Below are 18,101 nucleotides of genomic sequence, written 5' to 3' on the forward strand. Positions count from 1 at the left end.
CTTCGGACTCGTAAGAGTATTTTTTTATGAAAATGTTATCACCAATTATGCCAAAACAAAAAGTTAAGTGAAAATAACTTATAAACATATTTAAAAAATATAATTATGGCAAACTTAATAAAAAATTACTAATAAGGTTTGACTTGCAACAGAATGATAGCGAATGAAGTAAGTGCGGTCAGTCATCAATCAGACCAAGCCTGCACATGCACATACATTAATATATATGCATGCATAGGTAGGTTAATCACATTACATTACATCAATCAATCTTATTACATGACATCAATTCATTCATTCACATAGCATCAATTCATTCACTTACATAGCATTAATTAATTCATTCACACAACATCAACTAATTCACTCATCACAAAACACCAATTGAGTCATTCAAATAACATTCATTCATTCACATAACATTAACTAACTCAACAACGTGACAGCAAAAACAAGATGTTTCACAAGTAGCACGTGTATATGCATCCAAGAAATTTGAGCGACGAACTATCATAATAATAATTTATGAAAAAAATGAAAATATTATGAACAATTCATTTCAATCAATCAATTCAATAATGTACTTAACTCGATTTAAATTAAAAGGATTAATTAATTTATTTAATTAATTTTAATTGATCTATTTAATTAATTACAATTAATCCAATTAATAAATTAATATTAATTTAATTTTGATTAATCGTTCTTTAAAGAGCTTCTCCACTCGTGAAAAATATTGGCGGCTCTGTCCAATGTAGAATCCTCCTGTGTTTTTGTTTACTATTATTATTATTGTTATTATTATTATTGTTATTATAACAATGTTAACATATTTTTATTTAAAATCTTTTAAAATAATCTTAACATATCTTTATTTAAAATCTTTTATAACAATATTAACATATCTTTATTTAAAATCCTATGTCCTATTTCTTATGATGAAAAACTTATAAAAACGGAATATATTGTGACAGAAACAGTGCATAGTACCATTTGAATATATTTTATTACTCTTATGCACTTATCAACGATAACGAGCATAAGAGGATCGTTCGTTTTAATGGATTTTCTTTTGTTTTCTTTTATAAAATTTTATAAATTATTTATATTTATATGGGGCAGCGTGATGGCTCAATGGTTAAAGGCGCCTGGTCTTGCTATTGCAATGACTAGGTTCGAATACAAAGAGATCCCCGCCTATCATATGCAATGTGTATGATGCGTGATTTGCAGGCGTATTCATGTACGCTGTGTGTGTTTGTCGTTGAAACCTCTGAAGCAAACGCAAAAGAGAGAGAAACCTTTAACCTTTATTTATTTATTTACACTCTTATATATTATTAATAATTTTCGATTGATTTCATTTTGATTTTATCTTTTTGGTCAGTAAAAGATTGTTCCCAATATTATAGAATGTTGCGTGTTGTTGTTGTTTGTTTATGTTGTTGATGCTACTGTTGGTATTGTTAGTAACGGTGGAATGTTTAGATCAGTTACTGCTGACTGAATGTTTGAAGAAAACAAAGAAACGAAGGCAGATAACGAAAGCAACCTTGATGAAGCAGAAGCGGACAAGATTCTCGGCAAGTTTTTTGTGTTCTGACGTGTAGAAGGCACTGTTCGGTATCGCTGACAATTTCTGCAGTTAGTTGGTTGAATGTGATTGGTTGGTTGAATGTATTTGGATGGTTGGTTGAATGTGGTTGGTTGTTTGAATGCGATTAAAGGTTGATCAAAAATTATTGGTTGTGTTGACTGATTAGTTGGGTATCGGTTGTTTTGGTTGGTCAGGTTGTGTGTTTGATTGTTGCTGGGTGGTTGAAATTGATCGGCTACAAAAAGTTAAAAGCGAAGTTTACGCAGTTAACGCGATAATGTTTAAATACCGAACCAACGACAAACAAACAAACTTTGTTTCTGCACATCCACTTGACGAATTGGTAATCCTTCGACTCACTGTTCTTCGGGTCAACTTTGAAACCTTTTTCGTACGATTAAAAATTTTAAATTGACCTAATTTTACCGATTTGTTTCAAGATATTTTTCATTGATAATGACGAACGGGATGTAAACGAAAATGCTGGCGATCACGACAACGATGACGACGATGTGCTACCATGAGGCCTACCCTCGAGACTAACAACCAGCCATCATTTTAATTAATCTGAAAACTAAATCCGTAACCGGTAATCAGCCCCAACAACTAACCAATCAAAAACCATCCAATCAAAAACCAACCAATCAAAAACCATCCAATTAAAAACCATCCAATTAAAAACCAATCAAAAACCAACCAATCAAAAACTAACCAATCAGCCAACCAATCAACCAACCAATCAGCCAACCAATCAACCAACCAACCAGCCAACCTGTCTTGGAGATGTCAGCCACGATGAAGTACCCGGCCTGAGGCTCGACGGGCACCATGTCGATCTCCAGCAACATCTTCATGATCTTCTCCTTCTTCGGCACGAGTTCTCGCGGAATCTGCCAGAAGTAACTGTCTTCACTTCCTTCGGCCAGTGATAACTCTCTTTCGAATCCCAGTGCCGCGGCTTCCTGAGTATTTATTTGTGTGGTTGTTATTATTGCTAGTATTATTAGCGGTAGTAGTTGCAAGTTTAGCAGTAGCAGCAGCAGTATTAGTAGTAGCAGTGGCAGTAGTAGTAACAAAAGAAACAACAGCAGCAGCAGAAGTACCACCAGTGGTAGTGGCATTTTAATAATCCAGCCGAAATAGAATGAGACAAAGAGAAAGAGCTTCCACAACGTTGGAAACAAAATTTTCAGAGCCCAGACGTTTGTCAAAAGTGACACCAAGCTGGTTAATGTAACTAAACGTAAAAAGATTTTAATACTTGAACAGTTTGTTTAATTAAATTAAAACACTTTGATAAAAAATTTATTCACCAATAAATTAAGTGTGCATGCAGAGAATGTAAATAAAAAGAAAAATAAAATCACCATGCATCATCACCATTTTTACTGCAATCACCAGCCTGATGACCTGCATAGGTGTGGGACAGGTGTAGACGGAATTCTGATGAACAGTGCAGAGCGCCTTGATGAGGTGACTGGGACCAACAGACCAGCCCAACTTCCAGCCCGTCACTGAGAAAGTCTTCCCCGCACTCCCTATGGTCACCGTTCGATCCCAGAGGTCAGGTAGGTTGGCTGGTCGGTTGATTGAGTGGTTCAGTTGCTTATACATCGTTAATGCTGCTGCTGCATTTGAACTTTTGCTGTAATGTCTACAAAACTGTAATGTCTACAACAAACAATCACATCGCATGACACACACGCAGAGGTAGAAAAGAGTTTAGAACAGATTCGACGAGCGCGCAATAAAAATTAAAGAGTTAAATTAACACTTTCAACAAAACAGATTACTACTTTACTAAACCGACCGACCAACTGACCGACCAACCGACCGACCGACCGACCAACCACAAACAAACCAACCGATTCTGACATATTCCTTGCCAGGGTAGACCAGCCTCTCGTACACCTCATCAGCCAGAATGAGCACATCATGTTTCTTGCACAGGTCACCAATGAATTCCAACTCTTCTCTCGTGAAAACCTGATGACGTCAACAATTTTCATTTTAAAAAAATGAACAAAAATTTCTTTTGGCGAAAAAAATTCGCATACTGTTCATATTGATTAGTAACATGCTGATGCGAATTTAACAACACGTGTCATGTGCATGAACAACATGGTACTACTCATCAACATTATCATCTTTCATGAATAAAACGTCATCACCATCATGGTCATCACTACTATCACCACCAGCATCATCATCCATGTCACCATCCAAAACATCATCATCATTAACACCACCACAATCAAGCAACCTTTCCGAGTGGATTGTTGGGATTATTGACGATGATCATCTTGGTCTTCTCGTTGAACTGGTTGGTCAGCTCCTCTCTGCTGAATGTCCAGTCTGCTGTACTGGTCAGCTCACCTGCCGGCTTTGTCTGTCGTCGTTTGTCGTTGTGTGATGTGTTGTTGGTTGTTGTTGGCGAGTTGTTGTTTGTTACTAGAGCGTTGTTGTTTGATGTGTTTTTGCTTGTTGTTAGTTTGTGGCCGTTATTGTTGTTGTTATAATAGTCTTCGTTTAATAATTTGTTTTCGTGGTTAATAAATTAATATGAAGAGGATGTCGAGTCACCGAGTTGAATGATTTTCTGCTGCAGATATTTGTTTATTTTGCCAGTTTTAATTTTCTGACAGTTTAAAATTTGTTTTTTTTCTTTGAAATTTCAATCTCGTCTAACTTGTGAGGTCCCTTAATTTTCCTACTAATAATCGTGCGAACCCTCGACGCCATCCTCCATGCACAGGGCGCTATATAAATAGCACGGTATCAGTAACATTATTGTGTATTGTTGATTATGATCTATCCACCTACAACATCACAATCGCTGTTTCATCTATCCTCCCATACATACATCCATCAATCTATCTATCTATCCGCATATCTATCCTTCCGTCTGAATATCCATCCATTAATGCACCCATACATCCATCAATGCACCCACACATCCATCCATGCACTCAAACACAGACCGATCTTAGAGGTACAAAACGAGGAATGCCCCCAGCCTGCAGGACCATGGGCTCGTAACAGTCGAAGAATGGCTCAAATATGATCACCTGCATTGTTTTGTATTCTTTGATCTATTTTTTTTATACACATATTTATTTATATATGTTTGAGAATTTCACTGAATTTCACATTAAAACATTTGAAACTTTCAACAGACACTCATAGAGGACATGCAAAATATGTTCTTTTAAAAATTTAAAGTCTGGTTTGTTCAAAACTCAAAACCCATTGGCAAAAACCAACAAGTAACAAAAATTCTCTATCTTCCATAACCGAGGACAAACAAACAAACAAACTCACAAACACACACACACACACACACACACACACACACACACACACACACACACACACACACACACACACAGGTGTATATAAATATAGATATATATATAAATATATATAAATGCAAAAAACCATTCATCCATTTATCTACCCATCCACCAACCACCTCGTCTCCAGGATTGACGAATCCCTTGTGGGCACAGAAGAGGGACTCGTATGCTCCCACTGTTACCAGGATCTCACTCTGCGCGTCAATCGGTCGGTTGAAAATTTTTGAATAAATCTGTGCTAGGGCATTCACTAACCGAGGGTGGCCCTGATAATGATCGTGGTTACGGACGACGGTGATGATTATGATCATGATGGTAATGATTTGTGCAATTTTGATAGGGAAGGACATTTGACGAACAACAAAATGACGAACAACAAAATGACGAACAACAAAATGATGAACAACAAAATGCAGAAAGTTATGACCAAACAATTTCACCGACATAACTCCTCGTGTACTGATGAAGGAAGGGATTCTCCTTGTTGGAAGCCACACTGTGCAAGGCATCCGTCACGAAATTTGGCGGGAAAAAATCTGGAAATCCCTAAAATTATTTTTGTTTGTTTGTTTGTTTGATTGATTAGTTAAATAGCTAGCTAGCTGGTTAGCTAGTTAGTTGATTGGTCGGTTAGTGAGTTGATAAATAAGAAGATCGGCTGAATGATCAAGTTGATTGAATGCAGGCTGCGTGTGAGCTGGCTGGTCAAAGAATTGATAATCATTCAGTTTTAAGTTCATTTGCATAAGAAAAAAGAACAACTATAAATAAAAAATATTAGAGAGATAAATAATAATAATAATAAAGCAATCGACAGCTTTTAAAGAAAGAACTTTCATAAAAATTAACTGATACATAGTGAAAGTTCATGAAATGAATGAAAGAACTGAAGAAAACAAACAACAGTGTCAGGGTGTCATCATTACAATTAATTCACTTTATCTAGCCAGACACACACATGCAACCTATAAAATTTCAACAGCAAAAGCAGGTCACCATAGAAAAAATAATTTTAACAAAAATTTATATCCTATTAGCAATTAACTAGAGTTGACATTTAGTTGAGAATTATTTTGTCAACCTTTTGCAAACTCGCAAATCCATTTCTTCACTACCTGTCAGTGAAAATTATGAACTGGACCATACATTTAACATTATAACACCAAACTTTATAAATTATAAATAACTTACCTGTCCTAAATTTAAAGCTTTGTACTCAGCTGCCAAGCTTCCAAACTCCACCCTACATGCAAATCAATGCTGATTAGAATGTGTTGTTAGTCAATTGTTTGAACAAAAATGTACACAACTATGATTGCACATGTTAATGTTTCAGTACTTATACTATGTCAGTGTGTCAGTACTAATTTAAAATTTTTGTACTAGTTTAGCGTTAGAATTATATTATTTGCAGTAACATTGCTAATGTACTTATGACTGTACTTAAGAGCACTTGCTCTTGATTATAATGATGTAAACTAACTTACCAGTTTACTAAATTTATTTATGACAACCAGATTCATAAATTGTGTTATTAACTGTAAAACTTTGTAAGAGCTCATCAGTTGTGAACTGTGAATGAACAAGTGAAAATTGAAAAGTTGCAAGTAAAACATTTGACTCACCAAACATTGCTCTCTGTTCCAGTCAGTCTATCGGCGAGTCTCAACTTTTTACTCATGCTTGGGTCTGATGTCTGAATTTGTTGTTGAATGTTTCAGGTAGAAAAAATCAGTAACAAATGTTAATGATACTTTCATCAAAAAAAGTTCACATGGACACAAAAATTTTCAACTGGAAGGAGTTGTTACCTTTACTGATGATTAACTTAATCTAAAGCCTATCAGTTCTTAAAGTCCACTAAATCACTGCAACAATTTCATGATAGAAACATAGTTTGTCGTCACACCAACATTATTCATTCCCGTCCTACCTCGGGAAAACGGGTCTCTGGACGCAAAAACGAAGATTGATTGATTATCTTTAAGATTTTCTACCAACAACATGTTTCTATTAAGAAAATAAATTTGTTTTACACAAATAAATTTTAATATTTTAATAAAACCTTTGTTTGTATAGAAACAATTTACAGCTTTTTTAATATCTCAGATCACTTGTGCATGCACTTTGATTCAAGCTAACTTACAAGCTTCTTAACAGAAAGCCTACCAAAATTAATAAGTTCATTGCACAAAACCTCTTTGATATATACATATAATTCCTATTGAACAATGCTTTTCAATATTTACATCATAGTAATAAAAATAAATTAATTAATTAATTAATTAATTACAAGACAACACTGAATTCCATTAAAAGTTAAATAAAATATCACACAGTTTGGCATATTAATAAATAAATTGCAATCATGTATATATAAAGAAATTAAGTAAAAAGTAACAAAGTAAAATGCTGTAGAGTGTAGAGTGACACGAACATTCGAGGTACAAAGAGATCTTCTGAGAAAACCAGAAATAAGGCTGGAAGTTTTGTTGATGTTGTAGTTGTTGGAAACAATATTGAATGTTGGCGCTCTTGAAATCACAAGGATTTCTTTCACTAATCTGAAACAATTTGTTCAATTATTAAAAAATGTAAAGACAAATTTAGCAAAAAATTTGAGGCTTAGATATTATTTAACTATGACATGATTAATTAATGAAGGAAAATATGTTTATTTTCTAACAAATAATTTAAACAGTTCTTAAAAGCAAAAATTGATTGAGACATACTTGAAACGCAACATTAACTTAACATTAACATTAACTTAACACTTTAACAGGTTATATAAAATAAACAGATGTTAGCTGGCTGAGAAAAGTCAACATGATAACATCACATGAAATAAAATGTCATCTCATCTGTCAACACAGGCAATCAATAAATATGGACATACTATTCAGTTCAAGTACTTCCAATGGGATCATATGTTACATTAAGTATTACTGTTTAATTAAAACAGATCTGTTGCTCAATTAATAAATTGAAATTCAAATAAAACCCAAGCTTACATTCCATGCAATATATCTATATATATGCAAATTAAATGTAAAACATAACCAAGTATAAAATAAATTAAGTAAATTAAATGTTTATTTTATTTCTATTAGAAAGTGTAGCAAAAGTGAAACTGAAGCACAAGCCTTATTTTATAATTTTATATTTATAATAATTTATAAATGTCTCAACTTTTGATACAAAAAAATACTAAAAATTTGGAGCTACAAAAATTATTAAAGGCAGATAAAATTAAACTTTAATGAAATTTTTATAATTAATACGTTTAAAAAAAACCCTAGCTCGCCAAGAACAAAACGACAGCGAGAGGGGGTGAGGTGATTAGAGCCATCTGAAGAAATGCTGATGATGAAATGAACAAACCATGCAAGTTGAAACTGAAGCAAGAACGTACCTCCCACCAATTTTGACGGTCAACATATCCTACTTATCACTGTGTGTTTGTATAATTGTATATGTATGTGTAAATGTATGTTATATGTATGTACGTTTATTGTATATGTGTGTGTGTGTATATGTATGTTTATTGTATGTATGTGTATGTTTATAATATATGCATGTGTAGTCAATATCAAGTATCAATGTGTATTGTATTGTATATGAGTGTATGTAATATATAATATGTATGTGTGGGTAGATGTTTTTATGTATGATTGATTGTATCTCTGTATTTTGATAACAACCTTTAACTTTTCAGACATTCAGATACATGTTTATAATATATGCATGTGTAGTCAATATCAAGTATCAATGTGTATTGTATTGTATATGAGTGTATGTAATATATAATATGTATGTGTGGGTAGATGTTTGTATGTATGATTGATTGTATCTCTGTATTTTGATAACAACCTTTAACTTTTCAGATACATAACTGAACAGATATATCAATATAAATTTCTGTACTATCATTTATCGTTGGGTTAGCTGGCTGCGAAAAACTAGCGCGAAAGTATGCCAGTATCATAATAATATAGATTGGTTATTATCTATCATATAAGTATACACGAACTGCGATTTAAAATGCAATATATAAATACACATATGCATCATACATATATTATAAAGATGAATATGACTTAGAGCATAAGCACACACACACAAACACGTCTACAATAGTTCAAAGTTTTATATTTTTATTTATTTGTCTAATCTAATTGAAAGTTTTTGGTGATACATATGATAAGTGTGTATAAATGAGAACACACTCACACGCCAAAACATCCTTAAATATTCGTATAATCAAAATAAGCCTGCCAATAATTTATTTAGTAGTTTTATTGAATTACACGTTTAATGTCGAAGCAACAAAATTATAAAGTATAGATTAGTGATTCGCTCATATTTTAGGAATGTTACCTTTTTGCATTTCATTGCAATGAACAGCCCAGAGTAAATGTGATTTGTGACGTCATTTTATCGTAAAGTTAAACGTGATCTCGATATAATCCAAAACATGTTCTGCCTCTCGTATTCTGCTGTTAGTTTGCGGTACAAAATACTATCCAGATTACAATCGAGTTACGTATCTAGTTATCGACTGATATATGTAATGTAATGTCGATTAATAGTTATAATTGATTTATATACCAAGCTGCATATAGATTTATGGAAAATAAAAAAGAAGAAAAAGAAGGATGTTGTGTTAAAAAATCAGAGCGTGAGTTACAAAGGTTTAATTGTTTTGTATTACAATACGAAGAGCGCCGAGCATACATTGATTTCAACAAATGAGCCATCCGTCCTGCTGGTAAGAGACACCGGCTACGTTAAAATTACATTTTATTTATATCATTAAAATTAAATGAATGTGATCACCGTCGTGCAACATAATGCCACTAACCGAGAGTAATTCAATATTTTCATTTCGCTACTGCAACTGAATGAACTTAACAAGTCACTTTCATGGCCCATTCTAGTGTGGAACTAGACTCTGACCATTTTCAGTAAAATGTAGATTTTGATTTAGCTCATGTTTTTTTTTCATTTCATATGTTTTTGAATATACCAGAAATACTTTAGTGACATCACCTGGAAAATTCACCAGTCCTGGCCACCAAGGTTGTTGTACAATATGCAGTGATTGATTTATTGAACAATTGTCGCACGCTATAGATATAATGCAACTAACTGCATTTCACAACGGATTCAACAGTCTCCAACAACTAACACTGAAGTTGCTTTGCATGGAGTTTAGTTACGGGTATGACACAAATAATGAAACGAGATTGGTGACAGATTATCTCAAAACATAATGCAGCGTAGATACTTGATTTTGGGTATTTTGTGCATACCCCATGACATGAACAGTACAGACAGAATAGAACGAGGATAAAACAGGACGATTTGCAATGAAATTAAGTGAATTTATTAGATTATTGATAAGGATGTGACATAAACAATATTTTACGGTGGGTATGACTGAAGTAAGCAAGTTAATGAAGCCATCCATATTCACAAATTATGGCATATAATGTAACCGATGCACGGATTGGAGTTTGTAAATATGACTAAATCCGGTTTCAGTCCGATTTTAAAAAATCAAATCCGGTACACCTCCCAAAAAATTGATCGTTTTTTCCCATTTATTCTAATATTGAATTATTTTTGTTGAACACTTTTATTTTTTCTGCACTTCCCGTTGTTTGTGTATGCCTTTACTCTCATTCGTGTTTCTCCCTCTCCCATTCAAAATTTATCTACGATTATCTACTAAAACCATTTACATTTGAAACAAAATTTTTATTACATAAAAACAATACATTTTTAAAAAAATAGTAAAGAAGTACTTATTAGAAAAAATATGAACATTTAAACATAATTTAAAAAGCACAATTCAGCGGAACTGCCCAACAAATCGTTTTGTCAAATTCATGATGCATATGCTGAAATAAAATATCCTCTGTGCTTCGTATTTATAAGTCTTACAATCAACGTCATCACCATCGTCATCCACACAAGTGGTTCGCCGTCGTTTGGTATCGTCATCCAACAAGTGGTACATATAATTGTTAAATTCGGCACTTTTACAAGTATCAATGTCTGTAATCGAAGAACATGCATTGACAGTTGTTTCTTTGGTATATTTTGAAAGATTAATTTTCTGAATATAGTTATGATCAACACTGTCCTCAAAGGAGTGTCCACCGAAGAGATAGAGGCAGTTGTCGATGAGAAGGTATGGAGAACAACAGGCAGGCATCTTCAACCTCAACATGGTTGTCCACTGGCTCGTCTCGAAATCAAAAATCTCTCCATCCTTTTTAAAGTTTATTGTACATTATCAAGCAGGATAAAATAAAAAATAAAAAAAGCCAGGCCAACCATCAAATCCTTGAACGTATCATCGCCAAGATATCTGACCCCTCCAACGACCACCAATTTGCTGCCTACAGACGTCATAGCGTGGTAACTGCGAGCAGTTAGGAGTGGAGTCATGGAGCACCACTCGTCACGAGCTGGGTCGTACGACCACACCAGGTCAACGTGGCCAGAGTCTGGTCCTCGGAATCCTCCACTCACATACAACTTGCCAGCGCGTACACAACCTGTCGATACGACAGTATGTGTGGAAATATTGAATTGGTTGAATTGCGAAAACGTATCAAGATTATGATTACTTTCATTATCAAAGCAATTATGTGGCGTACATACATGATATGGAAGTATTTCAACTGTCTAACTTTTGAGCTTTTTAAAAAGACAGGCAAAGACATTTTTTTCTATTTTAAATTAATTCCGCTAATGGTTACCCATACTAAGCAGAATTAGAATAATATGTGCAAGAGAAGTGTAGGAAGGATTACTGATAAATTAATTGAAGAAAAGGATCACGAAGGAGCAGATAAGATAAAAAAAAGGCAACACTTAGTTATCGAAAGAATTTGATTATGAAAAACAGTTTGCATCAAATGTAAAGTCTAGATAAATTAAATTGATTGAGTTTAAAAAAAGAATACAATTAAAAAAACACATGGTGCAATAAGTTTTTATAAGTGGTCAAAGTGAATAAATTTAAACTTAGAAGGAACAAGTTTCAGCAGGCATAAAGTAGAGATGGAAGGCATAATTGATTTAAAAACCTACATTTCAAATAAAAATAATGTGTCATTAATTTTAAATTCCTTTTTTTAAATTTTTTTTGTAATGAAGTGTTGACATGCGCCAGAACTTCAACTCTTATGTCATACAAAGTCATCGTGGTTTCTTACACGGTGCTTTTCGTGGCTGTTTAGTATAAATTGTTAATTGGTATAAATTGCTAATTAATATGTAGCCTTTCTCTATTTGAGCAGCTTTTTGTTTTTGTTGAGCAGCTTTTTGTGCTGTTTAGCGCCAACGTTATGGTTTCTTAACATTTTTCAAAACTTATTGATCACTGATTGAAAAAGGCGACTATAGGATTTAACGACAATATCATTGGCAAAGAACAGGACGCCGTGTGTAGAAAAATAAAAACTGATACTTTCACATTCTAATTATGCCACTGAACTAGCAGTTTATAAATCAGTGAAGCATAATAATCAGCAAAAAACGGTGTGGCGCTTTAATTTCTGTTTAAAGTCTTACAACTTTGGTTCAAAAATCAAATCTTTGCTGAAATGGTTTTAAAATAAAAATCGCTTACAAAATAAGAAAATACATATCAAAGTAAGAAAGAATTTGACCTGCCAGTTCGTGAACTCTGACAGGAAGAGGTGCTAACATACACCATCGATCCTCAGTGGGAATGTACTTTTCAACTGTTGGTGTGTCCGTGTTGGGAGCTGTGTATCCAGAAACTGCATACATGTGTCCAGCCAGTTCACCAAGGTAGAATAAACTTCTTGGCACGTGCATCTTTGAACACTGAATAATATTTGAAACATGAGTGTGAATTCATTTTTATGAAGTTTAAAAAATATAGTGATTGTAATAAATGGCTGGATTATATAAAGATTTAAAAATATAAAAACCCTACAGACTATTCAAAACAAAACCGTCAGACTGATTGATTCTCAACAAACCTCTCTGCTCCAGCTCTTTCATTCACTTTCCAATGTTTTATTGGCATCCTTTCACCTCAAAATCATCTTCAAACTTGCAGTCCTAACTTTCAAAATATAATTGTCAAAACCCCCAACATATCTACATGACCTCATGTCATAACCCGCCACTGGCATGTCAAATCACTCCGCAAATCCTCAACAGGTTTTTTAAACGTTCCTATTGCTTGCTATCCATGGCTTTTGTCACTCTGCTCCAGTTATTTGGAATACATTATCTCTTGAGTTGAGACAACGCTCCTCACTGTCTTTACAAAAAAACTAAAGACTTAGCTTTTTAATACATTCACGTAAGCTGCAGTCGCCTCTGAAGCAGAGGTGCAAATCGGCGCTATAAAAATGCTCATATTATCATAATTATTATACACATAACATTAAGTTAATATTCAATAGGAAAGTATAAATAATTTTATTATGAAATTTTAAAATAAACTAGAAGATTAGGAAAGATGCAACTTGAAAAAAAGTTAATTAAGTAATCGATTTAAAAAATTAATTCATTACATTGTAAACAGCGTGAAACCTCATAAGATATCAAAAATTTTCAATTAAACAAAAAAGCAAATAGTAAATGACCTGTGACCAGATGGAATGAACCGGATTGAAGACATACACTTTGTTGGTAGTGTATCTCCCATCGGTGCAGTAATGTTCTTGTCCACCGGCTACATACAAACAGTTGTCAATCACGCAAGCTCCATGTTCACACAATGTATTAGGCAGTTTTTGCTTTTTGTTTGATCTGAACACCACAGAGCCGTTGTTGCTGCAACGAGTTCGCATGCATCCAGACTTATCATTGTTGCTTTCAGGAGAAGTTTGTTCACTTTCGTCGAGGTTTCTGTTGCACTCACACGCTTTCAAGAGATTATCAAGTGGCAACAATTGAAAACGATTTGTACTGAACTCCTGCAAAAAAATTCAATTTCCACTAAATTTTATAACATTTAAAAACTAGTTTGATGAAAAAAATAATTAGGATTTAACATAAAATGCCTGCATCATCAATCTTCATTTTATTATGTCACTTTTTATAGTTAGAATAAATAAACTAAACCATCATAATTGAGTAGCTTTTTAACAATAAAAATGGGCTGCACATGGAATCAAAGTTTAAAATATCATAGGTAAATAGTAATAAAAAAATACAAGTAGCCCTGAACTAAATACAGATGCGTACACACCAACATCAATTATAATGTTATCTTATAATCTTCAACAAATTTCAGAAAATAAAAACAAGACTGGACAAGAATTTTTATCTTCTAACAACTTCAAAGAAAAAATATAATACAGCAAATATAACAACAAAACAAGTCTGGACCTTTTGGGTGAATCCTCCAAGAGCCAAAGCAACACCAACTGTATTCCGTAGTCTTGCATTGTGTTCAACGTGTTGAAAACATATATTCATTTTATCAAGCACATCACTACTTTCACATCTTTCATTGACTGTCATTAAGCTATACCTGATTTTAGCCAGCAACTCTTCTGCACAGTATTTTCTTGAATCATCATAAGATATCCACTTTATAACGAAATTAAAAATGTCAATTTCGCTGTGTGCATTGATGAGATCTGATTCAACAAAGTAAGACACTTCATTTTGTGACAACAAGAGCATGTCTGGATGATCTGTTAGGCTTTTGAAATTCTCACAAACAAAATCTAAAGTCTTTTCAGCCACCTCATCCAATGAATATCTGTTAGAAAGATCTAAAATATGTAACCATGTTGTGTCTTTTAAATGTTTTAAGAGTAGCTGAAGATACTGAGCAACCATGCCATTAATTTGCAAATAATGTGCACCCTTCAGTCCTTCTTCAACTTCAATTAATGACTTTTCGTTAATGATTTTTGAAAAGGTCAAGGTGGTCTGGCCTTTAAATTCTTTTTTATCGATTTGAAAATTTGACAAATATTCCTTAACCTCGACCAAGCCACACTCAGACAAACACTCCAATGTAAGTTCTTTGAAATGGGCATCTTTCATGTTACTGTTAATGAGTGCTTGATAATAAGCACTGGCTTGATGAAACAACACCTTGTCAACGCTGTGATGACTACCTGTTTGAGAAATTAATATGATTTCTCCAGTCAATTTACAATTTTCTTCAGTTTTGCCCATGCCAGTGCAGTGTTACAATAGAAAATTTTCAATGCAAATTAGTTTGCCCATGAACCAAATTTATTATTATTCATAATATTTAAATTTAATTTTATAACAATTGTCAATATCATTGTCTTTCATTGCTATTATTTCAGTTTTTTAGCTTTAGTTAGATATGCTCTTCGTTGTAGTTGTACTGTTGTTGTAGTAATGAAGGCTATTCTGAAGTTAATGTTAAATTAAATTATGATTCAAAAATTATTATAAGCCAAATGGTCAATAAATTTTTATAAAATATAAATAAATTGTTTGCTGTAAGTAAGACAAATACCTCCTTGCATTTGTAGTAAGTAGTATCTCTCTATCTATCCGTGACTGTATGTTCTCATTCTATAATATTTTATTTAGTCTAGTCTACTCTTTGATGAATGCCAATGTCAATGCTATGATTTTAATTTTTATGATGTGCAATTATAAGCGAGATGGATATGAAATGAAATGAATGAGGAGAATCAGATCAGAATACATTTGAATACACTAGCTAGTTCAGATTGAGAGTGTAAATTGAAAATTAACTGTAAAAATTACACATTTAATTATTTCTTTCAAACCCCAACTGACTGACACGCGTTGGGCGTTCTCATTTGAAAATGCGGATCAAAGGATGCTCTAGAATTCAAAACCAACATTTAATTTCGACCAAGCAACCAGGGCAGTTCATGTTACGTGTCTGAACTTATCTACAAAGACCAATGTATGAAATTTTATATTTTCAATCGAACCGACATATATATATTTACAGAGAATATCACATATACTTATACATACTTTAATATATGAAGAAAATCATGCAAGAGAATATTCTATAGTATATGCTTAACATAATATTCTTTAATATATACATATATGTATACTAAGGCGTGTCAAATTTTAAAAAGTTTTTTTTGAAAAAACCAGGGCATGACAAAAGAAGCCTTTTGATGTCTGTTTCCGTTGGTATCTTTCAATTTTGAATGAATGCACTTTAAGCTTGGTAAATTTTGAGTGAAAGTTTTACAAATATGCTACATTATTTACGGAAGAGCGGGTAACATGACTTTAAGTTGAATGTACCCCCATTGTTAGTTATGCTATAAATCATGAAAAATTCATAAAGCAGCATTTGTCAAGCTTGAAGTGCATCTCTTTAATCAGATTGTGCAGTTTCACCTAATATTGTATGTAATAAAATTAGACCACATTGTTTTTATGTTTTTCAGATATTGCAATAAATTAAAGACTATCATTGTTATTTTGATTCTGATTATGGCTGCATCAATTAAAACCAGATGAAAGACCTCCACTCATCTTAATCATTATGTGGAGTCTGGCAGGGAAATCATTATCTCAGAGTTACCAACTGTGAGAGATTTATTAAGATACGGTATTCTGCTAAGGCAGTTGAGCGAGAAGGACAAAAAAATTATACCAAAAAAGAACTAGCCAAAGATATTATGACTGCCCTCTTTTATCAGTGGACCAAAGCAAATTCTAAGTTTAAATATCCTGTTGTTATTTATGAAGTAACAATCCAGAAAAGAATCGTTAATTTGTGGAAGAAACAAAAAGAAATTTCAACGACATTCTTCATTGTAAGTGTCCAATTGTTCTGAATATGGATGTAATAATCTTGAATGTTTTCAAAAGGTAAACATAAATTGTAATTGCACAAGAGATCAGAAGATTCCAGTGATCGAATTGATGTTTATTAAAGCGCAGAGAGCTAAGCAAGGAAGCATCAGCACATACATGATTGCGAACAAAAATGTGCCAGAGACAAGAAGGCAAGAAGCAGAACTTCAGAGACAAGAAAGCAGAAGCCTTTCTGAGCAGAAAAGAGCTAGGAAACTAGAAGAAAATGCCAGGAAAGAGAAAGAAGAAAACTTAGCTGTACAGTTTATTTCTGGTGAGGACAGTGATGACTGAGAAATCTGAATCAAATGTAGAGAACAAAGTTCAAAAGAAGAACAGTGAGATGACTGAAGTGTACAATACTCAGGATATAAGAAACATTGCCTAATATATGCCTAATTTGTTTAACATCAAAGTAAAGCATAGTTGGATTGATGATCCGAGACATGTTCTTTTTCAGCTTGAGCTTTTGAGAAGCCAAGACAAAGAGGTGATGCAGATAGTGATGCCTGTGGTAAGAAGATCAGCCAACGTTCAGATGGGGGATATGAGTTTAAGACAAAGGGTAACACCAGAGATCAATCCTGATGCCAGCTGCCTACTTGAATCATTCATTGGGATTCTGAAATGTATGAATCTCCACTAACTTGTAGCTTAACAACGGCTCAAGTCAAACAATTTTTGCACACTCCAATGATAGTCCCAGACTAGCCCTCACACATTCAAAGTATTGAGAGATGTGTCAAGATGGTTATAGAGGCAAGTGAACATGACTACAGTCAGGAAAGAAGGGATGAATATATTAGATCAGAGATCGTCAGCAGACAACTAATGAGTATAAATGCGAGCAAGAAGGAAATGTACAATCTCGTAAAGTTTGGAAATAATTGATACTTGCTGCAAGCTGTGAAACTGTCTACTTTGTAATTGACATAACATTGATTAGACATTGTATATAATGTATATAATGCTAATACTATTTCAGTATTTAATAAAAATATAAAATCTTTCGTTGCTTAAAATTAGTTTTCTTTTTTTTTTAAACATAAAAATAATTAATTCCTAAATTACGAAAATAAACATTTTAGCTGAAATTTCAATATAAAATTTACCAAGCTTAAAATTTTCAAATGTAAAATCTGAAGGTTAATTTGGATTCAGCATACAAAAACGTATCTTTTTGTAACCCCTGGTTATTAAAAATCTAAAACATCAATTTCCGGTATAAAATTGACACGGTTGATTCATTGTTTACGGCTCAATTGTTTTTAACACAAGACATGTTATTAAGAAAATTGTATAAC

The 18,101-nt window shown here is 33.2% G+C and overlaps 3 protein-coding genes across 3 annotated transcripts; 1 reads left to right on the forward strand and 2 right to left on the reverse strand.

Annotated features, from left to right (window-relative positions):
• HELRODRAFT_108146 (hypothetical protein) lies at positions 1-7,519 on the reverse strand. The gene is made up of 14 exons (XM_009030803.1): positions 7,391-7,519; positions 6,579-6,649; positions 6,145-6,196; positions 5,398-5,499; positions 5,070-5,219; positions 4,579-4,665; positions 3,861-3,986; positions 3,463-3,583; positions 3,008-3,174; positions 2,370-2,559; positions 1,912-1,981; positions 1,553-1,640; positions 403-765; positions 1-222 (listed from the first exon to the last, which is right to left on the reverse strand). Exons 2-13 carry the CDS (start codon positions 6,632-6,634, stop codon positions 697-699), a joined length of 1,278 nt encoding a protein of 425 aa, XP_009029051.1. The 5' UTR covers positions 6,635-6,649; positions 7,391-7,519; the 3' UTR covers positions 1-222; positions 403-696.
• Positions 7,520-10,728: 3,209 nt separating this feature from the next.
• On the reverse strand, positions 10,729-15,144 carry HELRODRAFT_189601 (hypothetical protein; the record flags this gene model as incomplete). The annotated part of the gene is made up of 5 exons (XM_009030804.1): positions 10,729-11,230; positions 11,296-11,519; positions 12,639-12,819; positions 13,593-13,925; positions 14,341-15,144. The coding sequence occupies 5 exons, from the start codon at positions 15,142-15,144 to the stop codon at positions 10,808-10,810; spliced, it is 1,965 nt and encodes a 654-aa protein (XP_009029052.1). The 3' UTR covers positions 10,729-10,807.
• A 1,475-nt stretch (positions 15,145-16,619) lies between these two features.
• On the forward strand, positions 16,620-17,443 carry HELRODRAFT_164851 (hypothetical protein; the record flags this gene model as incomplete). Its single annotated transcript, XM_009030805.1, has 3 exons — positions 16,620-16,757; positions 16,813-17,071; positions 17,214-17,443. The coding sequence occupies 3 exons, from the start codon at positions 16,620-16,622 to the stop codon at positions 17,441-17,443; spliced, it is 627 nt and encodes a 208-aa protein (XP_009029053.1).
• Between the last annotated feature and the right edge of the window lie 658 nt (positions 17,444-18,101).

This window comes from Helobdella robusta, assembly GCF_000326865.2.
Source record: "Helobdella robusta unplaced genomic scaffold HELROscaffold_7, whole genome shotgun sequence".
NCBI lineage: Eukaryota > Metazoa > Annelida > Clitellata > Rhynchobdellida > Glossiphoniidae > Helobdella > Helobdella robusta.